Below are 10,240 nucleotides of genomic sequence, written 5' to 3' on the forward strand. Positions count from 1 at the left end.
GGTAACAGTTTTTGTACAGATTAGAGTGCTCAAAAAATGTATAGAGGCAGAGAAATCTTTATTCAATGATTGTGTGTGCTACCTAGCAATAGTTGTAGGCTAGAACTGAGAAACAGATCAAGAAGGTTTTGCAGAGAGAAGTGCTAGGAGTAGAAACGAGTTAGGTGTGTTAGGGAAAACAGTAAAACTGACAAGAAAAATGAAGGAGGAATGGACTGGAGAGGTCTTGTAATGAGAAATGGAGTGTTTGTCATATAATCATCTTAAACACTGCTGGGAAAAGTCTGACAGGCATTTGTCAGCTAAGTGCTACGCATGCAAGCCTCTATGAAATAAAGTAGCAGTGGAAGCTGCATAGATCTGGAAGTCACCAACATGAGGGTGGTGTTTGAGAAAGGATGGTTGTGCTGGAAAAGAGTGTGAAGAAGGGGACTGAGATTTGGTCCACATGTGAGAAGAATCACTGTCAGACATGCTTTCTCCTTGCTCTTAACCTGGCGTTTGTTACCTTGAGCTCGGACAGAGAGAGAGGTTGTGTATGGCTTTGAGACATCCGCCGTGCCACTACAGTCACCTTACATGCTTCCTTGGCAGAGGATCCCAAGGGCACTCTAGGGCAGCTGGTGGGATATTGTGCAAAAATCATGGACTTCTTTTGTTTTCTACCAGTGCTCAAACTAGTTAAGAACCAGTAACTCCCTCCTGTTAGCCATTTGCTCTCTTACCCTGTGTGTGGCATGTTCTGTGCCCTGGTCCCTCACCTACAGACAGAGGGAATGGTACACGGGTTTTTGAATGATGAATAGTTTTTGTGCTCAGCTGGTTAAAGCAGTTCCTGTTGTTTCTTGTCTGCTGCTGACTCCTGCCAGCCCATCCTTGCCTTTTTCCTGCAAGGGGAAAGAAAAACATGAAGCTTGAATTTACAAGATCTTTGCTCTTTGACTGAACCAGTGTATTAGCAGTCAAAAATGGAGTCTCTTGGACAGACACAGCTGTGGAAAGCATCACCAGTTCCCAAGTGAAATTCTGCATTAGCTTCCTTAAGCTTGTACTACAAGGCACCCAGTTACCAAGAGCGAATTATAAGTTTGTCCATACTTAAAATGTTGATTATCTGTGATTTTATGCTGTGTTTGTTCCTCTCCTGGCGGACCTAGAAGCAGCAGCTTTGAAACTGAGGTTCAAATCAGATGTGGCAGCTCTGACTCAGCGTGGGTGGGGACAGGAACGATGGCAGCAGTTTAAAACCTGGTGTAGGTGCCATTTCAACGAAGTCACTGAGGCGAAGGTCTCCGGAGCAGAGGTTCGTGCCAGGGCACCCTTCCTAAGGTGGCAAAAGCGCAGGGAGAGAGCGGGCAGCCCAGCCCCCCCTAGAGCGGGAAAGAGCGGGAAAGGGCGAGCTGCTGACAGGTGGCAGCTCTGATGCAGCGTGGGCAGGGACAGGAGAGACGGCGGCCAAACCACCTCACCTGTAAAAGCAGCCCCCAGGAAGCGCGGCGAACAGGACTGGCAAGCAGGGCGTGGCGTGGCAGAAGGCCGTGGCGCAGCAGTTCGTGCGGGCAGGGCATGTGGGGAAGGTGCAGTCCCCCTCCTAGCTCTACAGGGAAACTCAGGCAGTGGTCATCGCCCTCCCAGGAGAGGACCTAGCAGCTGTGGTTTCCACTCGCCCGAAAGCCGTTGCCAGAAAGAATGCGGTGACCCAGGCAGAGCTCTCACATAAACACACAGCTGTCCAGGTCTCCGGCTGCAGGGAGTGCCTGAGCCTGTGCTCGTACCGGAGGGCAGCACAGATGACAGCTGTCTTCGGTGTGACCAGGGAGATGATCTGCTCAGCCTGGGGCAGAGCTGAAGGAGGAGGTGGAAAGGCTGAGGAGTATCAGGGAGTGCAAGAGGGAAATAGACTGGTGGAGCCGCACCCTGCCGTCCCTGGGGCCAGGGCAGCAGGCGGAGGCCCCACAAGGAGCGGAGGATCCCCTGCCCTCTTGCCGGCAAGCAGGAGGAGGGGATCCAAGAGACGGGGGAATGGAAACAGGTCCCTGCCCGGGATGGCAGGCGAATCTCCTCCCGGCCTCCCTCACCTTCCCAGTTGCCCTTACACAACAGATATGGGGCCATGGAAGTTGAGGGCCAGGCAAGTGGGGAGGTAGGTGAAGGTGAAGGTCCAGCCAGGGGGTTGCCGAGGGCCAGTCAGTCAACCCCACAGATTACGACTGCCCCTGTTAAGAAAAAAAGGAGGGTAATTGTGGTGGGTGATTCCCTCCTGCGGGGAACTGAGGGCCCAATCTGCCGTCCAGACCCATCCCACAGGGAAGTCTGCTGCTTCCCTGCGGCCCGGGTTAGGGATGTTACTAAGAAACTTCCTGATCTGGTACAGCCCTCCAGCTACTACCCACTGCTGGTTATGCAGGTTGGCAGTGATGACATTGCGGAGAGAAGTCCAAAAGCAATCCAAAGGGACTTCAGGGCACTGGGCCGATTGGTTGCAGGATCAGGAGCACAGGTAGTGTTTTCCTCTATCCCGTCAGTGGCAGGGAAGAATGCTGAAAAGGATAGGAAAATTCACCTGAGTAACAAGTAGCTCAGAGGCTGGTGTCGTCGGTGGACTTCTGGTTTTTTTTTGATCATGGGGAGGTTTACATGGCACCAGGCCTGCTGGCAGCAGATGGAGTTCAGCTGTCTCCAAAGGGGAAAAGGATTATTGCTCATGAGTTGGCGGGACTCATTGAGAGGGCTTTAGACTAGGTTCAAAGTGGGAAGGGGACATAACCAGGCCCACTAGAGGGGAGCCTAAGGGTGACATGGCAACGCTGGGGGTGAAATCGATAGCCCGGCTCAAGTGCATCTACACCAATGCACGCAGCATGGGCAACAAACAGGAGGAGCTGGAAGCCCTTGTGCAGCAGGATAGCTATGACTTAGTCACCATCACAGAAACACGGTGGGATGACTCTCATGACTGGAGTGCTGCACTGGATGGCTATAAGCTCTTCAGAAGAGATAGGCATGGAAGGAGAGGCAGTGGGGGTGGCTCGTGTTGTTAGGGAGTGTTTTGACTCTATAGAGCTCAACAGTGGTGAGTGCTTATGGGTAAGGATAAGGGGGAAGGCCAACAAGGCAGACGTCCTGTTGGGAGTCTGGTATAGACCACCCAACCAGGATGAAGAGGTAGATGAAGCGTTCTATAAGCAGCTGGCAGAAGTCTCACAATGCTAGCCCTTGTTCTCATGGGGGACTTCAACTTGCCGGACATCTGCTGAAAATACAACACAGCAGAGAGGAAACAGTCTTGGAAGTTCCTGGAGTGTGTGGAAGATAACTTCCTGTCGCAGCTGGTAAATGAGCCTACCAGGGGAGGTGCCTCACTTGACCTGCTGTTTACAAACAGAGAAGGACTCGTGGGAGATGTCATGGTTGGAGGCCACCTTGGACTTAGCGACCATGATATGATAGAGTTTTCGATTCTTGGTGATGCAAGGAGGAGGGCCAGCAAGACCACTACCATGGACTTCTGGAGGGCGGACTTTGGCCTGTTCAGAACACTGGTTGGGAAAGTCCCTTGGGAGGCAGTCCTGAAGGACAAAGCTGTCCAGGAAGGCTGGGCGTTCTTCAAGAAGGAAGTCGTAAGGGCGCAGGAGTGGGCTGTCCCTGTATGCCGTAAGACCAACCAGCGGGGAAGATGACTGGCCTGGCTGAACAGGGAGCTGTTGCTGGGACTCAGGGAAAAAAGGAGAGTCCACCACCTTTGGAAGAAGGGGCCGGCAACTCAAGAAGAGCACAGGGATCTCATTAGGTCATGCAGAGAGGAAATTAGAAAGGCAAAAGCCCAGCTAGAACTCAATCTGGCCGTTGTTGTGAAAGATAATAAAACATGTTTTTACAAATACATTAACAACAAAAAGCCAAGGAGAATCTCCGTCCTTTATTGGACGTGGTGGGGAACATTGTCACCAAGGATGAGGAAAAGGCTGAGGTACTTAATGCCTTCTTTGCCTCTGTTCTTAATAGCCAGACCAGTTATCCCCAGAGTATTCACCCCCCTGAGCTGGAAGACAGGGACGGAGAGCAGAATGAAGCCCCATAATCCAGGAGGAAGCAGTTAATGACCAGCTACCTCACCTGGATGTTCACAAGTCTATGGGGCCGGATGGGATCCACCCGAGAGTACTGAGGGAGCTGGCGGAGGAGCTTGCCAAGCCACTCCATCATCTATCAGCAGTCCTGGTTAACAGGGGAGGTCCCCGACGACTGGAGGCTTGCCAATGTGACGCCCATCTGCAAGAAGGGCCAGAAGGAGGATCCGGGGAACTACAGGACTGCCAGCCTGACCTCAGAGCCAGGGAATATTATGGAGTGGTTCATCTTGAGTACACTCAACAGGCACGTGCAAGTCAACCAGGGGATCGGGCCCAGCCAGCACAGGTTCATGAAAGGCAGGTCCTGCTTGACCAACCTGATCTCCTTCTATGACCTGGTGACCCACCTGGTGCATGAAGGAAAGGCTGTGCATGTCATCTACCTGGACTTCAGTAAAGCCTTTGACACCGTCTCCCGTAGCATCCACCTTAGGAAGCTGGCAGCTCACGGCTTGGACAGGCGTACTCTTCGCTGGGTAAAAAACTGGCTGGGTGGCTGAGCCCAGAGACTTGTGGTGAATGGAGTTCAGTCCAGTTGGTGACTGGTCACAAGTGCTGTTCCCCAGGGCTCAGTATTGGGGCCAGTCTTGTTTAATACCTTTATCAATGATCTGGATGAGGGGATTGAGTGTGCCCAGTAAGTTTGCAGATGACACCAAACTGGGTGGGAGTGTCGATCTGCTGGAGGGTAGGATGGCCCTGCAGAGGGACCTGGACAGGCTGGACCGATGGGCTGAGGCCAACTGTATGATGTTCAACCAGGCCAAGTGCCGGGTCCTGCACTTGGGTCACAACAACCCCAGGCAACACTACAGGCTTGGGGAAGAGTGACTGGAAAGCTGTCTGGCTGAAAAGGACCTGGGGGTGCTGGTCGACAGCCGGCTGAACATGAGCCAGCAGTGTGCCCAGGTGGCCAAGAAGGCCAACAGCATCCTGGCTTGTGTCAGGAATAGTGTGGCCACCAGGAGCAGGGAGGTGATTGACCCCCTGTACTCGGCACTGGCGAGGCTGCACCTGGAATACTGCGTCCAGTTTTGGGCCCCTCAGTAGAATGAGAACATAGAGGTGCTGGAGCATGTCCAGAGCAGGGCTTTTTTATCTGTGTATGCTTTCTGGTGCCCCAGTCTCCCCAGTATTAAACAAGGCTCCAGATTCCAGCTTGTTGTGGACTAAGGGCAGTAATTACATGCATGCATCCTGCATTGAGCACTCTCCCACCTTACCAACCACATATAAAATAATGTGTTATAGGAGATGTCAAAGCATGAGCCATAAATTCTCTCTTCTGTTTGTAACTGTAATTATTTTTTTTTCTCTGGAGTGTAGGACAAAAGTGGAAAGGAAACCATCACCACTAAACCAAGCCCAAAGGATGAAGGAAAACCCAAAGACCCTAAAACGGTAGGAACATACATATTGTAATACAGACAGTCATGGTTACCATACACTATAAATGTTAAAGATGGGCAACTGGATTTTGGATTCATATTACATGGATATTACTTTGGGAAGAATTTTACATCAATAGGTCAAACTTGATCCATTTTTGTACATAGCATGTATGTAGGAGAAAAGCACCTATTTCAAGGGAAATTTTCAATAAATGAGGGCTAAAATACGTTTGTTTCAGAGAGAGTGTGGTCTTCTACAGGGGGCTCAGTGCATGCTCCGCAGGCTCCTCATACCTGTATTTGCTGATCTAAGAGTCACACTTCACATGCCTATAGCTGCCTTGGGATCCCCCTCACTTCTCTCTTTTCTTGACAGTTTTGAATAACAGCATTCTAAAAGTGATTAGAATGTACTCCTTCAACCGCACGTCCTTTTCTCAAGTTACTATCATAATTTATTTAGAAAAAAAGAATGGAAACCTACTTATATTCATAAATAAGTATGCAGAATGAGTCTGGTGGTAAAGGCAGGCCGTTATTTCTATATTTTTTTAAAAAAAAAAAGGTGTTGCTTGTCTTTTGTCATCCAGAAATACAGAAAATTGATTTAGGTAAGGGTGAAACTTCTCCCATCACTTTGTTCTCTCACAGGATATGTGCAGGTAGATGCCTGGATGTGATGGGATTTTTCTCTATTACAAAATTTGCCATGCATGCCTTTTGTGTAACAACAGAAGTGTCTTAAAATTTTTGATGTAAAACTGGGGGGAGTCTTTAACTTCTCTTCAGAAGGATGTCTTTTTTAAGTTCCGAGTTGTGAGAGGATCACTAGCATGGGTAAAAGGATGTTGAGAAATAGGGTATGAAGAGATCAGGCACAGCCCTCTTTAGCTGAAACAAAGTGATGGTGGAAAAATAAAAATACATGTACACAACAGAAGGTACAGTACTGTTGCTAAACTTTCTCTACTTCAAGTGCAGATTATATTTACGTCTGAACTGTGACTTCTGATGGGTATCTGTTGCTGTTTTATTTCAGATTTCAGCTTAGTTCACACTTTCTTACTATCTCATGCTTCTCTTGCTCTTTAGGCAAAGGGACAGTCCTCCAGCAGCAAATCTGAGAAGCAGAAAACAAGCTAAACGTTAACATCGTTGGGTGAGATTTCTTCCTCTCTATTCTCTGCAATTCCAAAGACAACTCTTGCTAGCGATATTAAAGCTAAGTTTTTTTGACCGTCTTTTAACTGAACCAAGACATGGTTAGAGACACTGTTAGACACAACACTTGGAATGAGTTCGAACTTCAGTGTTCCTAGGCAAAAAAGGCCTTACTTTTTTTCCACACCCTTTGTCCGTACAGTTTGTCCAGAATTAATTCATGTATCTAAATTCCTTCAGGTTCATGTAGCTAAGGATTCCAAGGCATGACATACTGCTTCCCTAGTAAGACCTTTTCAGAGAGTAATGAAGACCAAGCACATCTCAACTGGCTGTTTTTATCTTTAGGACAGTGAGGTTAGGTCATTATTTCTGCAGCAGGCTAATTTTGGAACAGCGTCCAGAACAGATATAAAAAGCCCCACAGCTCAGCTGGCAGATACAGCAGGTTTCAGTGTTCTGCTCTTGTGTTCCACTGCCACCATGTACTTCTTTGCACCTAGCTTAACGTAAGAATAAGTAATTGGCATCTTTCATCATCACCATTAGTTCATGGAAGCATTCATGTAAAGTATTCATGTGATGTTGGATACAAGTACTTCAGGCTGGAGGGTTTCCTGGGGTGTGGAGGAGAGAGGCAAGGGCACATCCAGTGCTGGGCTCTGTCCACCCATGTGCCAGCCAGGAGGGTCTGAGTCCTGGCTTTTGGAAGAACCTGCAGAGGAGCCTCTCTCCTCTGGCAGCAGAGGCAGTCCTGCGTCCTTTGAGAGTGCGAGTAATGATAGGGAGTGAAATCCCATGTGAAGATTTGGCAACCAACTTCAAATGGGCAAGACAAAGATGCATCGGTTTTGCGTATCTGCAGTGGACTGCTACCCTGACTGCAGTATCACTTTCAAACAATACCTAATCTCTTGTGATATTAAGTCTTCCTGGATTTCTTTCTGCTACTAGAGACTTATGCTTCCGATAATTCTTCACAGATTTATTTGGTGAACTTCTTTTCCAAGTTAAAGAAGATAAGCACTCTAATTCTGGTTTCTTTTTCTTCTCCCCAGGATCTTGGCGCATCATGTAAAACGTCTTCTTTCTGTTGGTCGATAATTATTCCTGAAGAACAAAAGCTGATGCAAAAAGCATGTGGTTATTCTGGGTGGTTTTTTTACAGTGATAGTTGCTGAACTTTTTTCATATTTTCTTTTTTCCCAGTACTCGACTAAGGTGTTTTTTTTTTTCCTAGCCATTCATTTTATTATACTGAGATACTTCAACTTTTTTGTAATTTTCTTCAGTTCTTAGAGGCAAAGAATGCTTTATATTTGCAAGAAATATATTTCAGAAATGAATAGCAATGCCAAAAAAAAAAAATCTGCAGACTTTTGCACATAATCTCCACATAGTGCCTGTAAATCTCAGAAGAATTTGTATGTGCAAGCATTTTCAATGTTGCCGTGATGCATTAAGTATTCTGGAATATAATGAGCTTTAGTTATCCTCAGCCTGGCTGTGCAGTCTTTCCTCAAGCCGGTTCCTGGTAGGAAACCATAGGTAAGCTGTGGGTAGCTAAAGAATGAGAAACTGGGGATTAACTGCTTCATCAAGTGCATCTAGTAACAAACCAGGTATTTTGGATGCTGCCTTAACCGTAGTTAAAACAACAAAAACGCACCAGATAAGGATTTTAGTTTGTTTTTTTTTTTTTTCCCGATAGCATCTGTACTGTTATCTCGTAATTTCAGGAGTCTCCTGGACTGAACAAATACAAATCCTGGTGTAACAATGACACCATTACCATCACAGAAGAGGAAATAAAGAAGAAAGCCTTAGCAGAGATGAAAGAGAAGTTCAGGTCAACAGGCGGACTTTTTTATATTTCATTTTGCACTGTTTCTGGTCCTTGCTTCTGTTCCTCGCACTCCAGAAGGGAATGCAGAGATAGGGCAGAAGTTAATGCTGCAAGGAACAATGTCATATTCACCTGCTCTGCAAGAGAGCAGGCATGAGTAGGCACCTCTCCTAAGTCTGCTGCAGACAGGGCTGTTGCCACTGAGGTGTGCCCAGTGCCTCCCTGTGTTTTCCTCTGTCTTCATCACCTGCAGAACATCTTTTTGCACATCCTTACACATGTACTGCTTCACCATTAGCTTGCAGAGGAAGGTCATACCAACATTTGTACTGATACCAAATCAGACTCTAGTACGTAGCGTTGCAGACAGAGACAGCCTGGAGATATAACTTGGGGATATTTAGACTTTTGACTGTACTTCGCAGTCTGTACCGACAACCTGTGTCACACTAAATAAAGTTTTGAAGAATGCATTACGTTGTTCATGACCTTTCATTTATTACTGCTGTTACCTGAACAGCTATTATAAGACAGAAGAAGCCCTAGAAATAATTTCAGAACTCCAAACATTGGCATATTAAAACTGAATGTGTTTAAAAAAAAACCTTGCAGAATACCTGTCAGTGATGCTTCGTGAAGGCCCTCACAATCTGATCAATGTGCAGCTATGTTTTTTTTCCCCTTTTCTTTGGTTTTCAAAGCTGTATCACAGTTAAGTAGGACCAAACTGAACTTGTGGACTCCCGTTGCATAGGGAAGCAGACAAAAGATTCAGACATGAGCACAAGCATTTTCAGAAACAAAATTATTGTTTTGCTGAAAAATTGCCATTAGAATTTTTGTTGAAATGCACGGTGGACAAATGATTAACAATTGTTCTCAGGTGACAGATGAAACACTGTTTTAATGACGTGAACCCTGCCCGGCATCCCTGTACCTCTTTGGATTCTCTCTGGACTGCACAGACGAGCAGTTCAGTCTTGTGTGCATCTGGCTTTGCAAGCACACTGCCATGACATTCAGACGGAAGTCTAAAACGTTATTAGTGTCCACTCACACGAGCTTCATCAGTGAAATGTATCATGTTGAGACAAATGACATATCAACATACCTGTTTGTGATGCTCCCTTTGTTCTGTAGAGAGGGCTGCAAGGCATCTGGGTACACGCTGGCTAATTGATGCTTCCTCAATTAAAAAAAGCGGGGGGCTGGAGTGAGAAGGGGGCTGTGGTGTGGGCAGGGCAACAAGCATGACTTAGTATTTCCCCAGAGTTGAGAAACTGAAGATGAAGCAGTGGAAGCAGCAAACAGCAATGCAAATTACTACTCACAACAGCCAAAGAAACAGTGTGGAAAATGACATAAATTAAGTACTTTATCTAGAATCCTGTAAACTTTATTTTTTGTTACATTCCATTTTCAGCTCTGAAAACATTTTAAAGCAAGCAACAGTCAGCAATACCTGAAATACCAGAAAATGTTGTACGCATGATGCACAGCCTACTCGGAATTCCTGTTTCCTTCAATGAGTTACAAGATGCCTTATGTATAACAGGATACAGTGAACGAAGGGAACGGTATTTTCTACAACAATAGAATATTGCCCTCAACAGCAGAACCCAGCAGCCCTTCTGAACTCTGATGGAGGAGCTTTTCACTTCTTGGGCATATAATTTCTAGCTGAGCGAAAAGCAAGCAAGGCACAGTCA

The 10,240-nt window shown here is 46.7% G+C and overlaps 1 protein-coding gene across 2 annotated transcripts in view; it reads left to right on the forward strand.

Moving 5' to 3' along the window:
- The window catches only part of CAST (calpastatin), a 53,412-nt gene extending 44,423 nt beyond the window's left edge, over positions 1 to 8,989 (forward strand). Inside the window, exons 26-28 of one of the 2 annotated variants that reach the window (XM_075726026.1) lie at positions 5,455 to 5,534; positions 6,617 to 6,683; positions 7,744 to 8,989. In XM_075726026.1, coding sequence (XP_075582141.1) covers positions 5,455 to 5,534; positions 6,617 to 6,674 — 138 coding nt within the window. In that variant the 3' untranslated portion in view covers positions 6,675 to 6,683; positions 7,744 to 8,989. The remainder of the gene's footprint in view (positions 1 to 5,454; positions 5,535 to 6,616; positions 6,684 to 7,743) is intronic. The other variant, XM_075726027.1, reaches the window with a different exon arrangement.
- Positions 8,990 to 10,240: the final 1,251 nt, after the last annotated feature.

Source organism: Pelecanus crispus, chromosome Z, assembly GCF_030463565.1.
Source record: "Pelecanus crispus isolate bPelCri1 chromosome Z, bPelCri1.pri, whole genome shotgun sequence".
Lineage (NCBI taxonomy): Eukaryota > Metazoa > Chordata > Aves > Pelecaniformes > Pelecanidae > Pelecanus > Pelecanus crispus.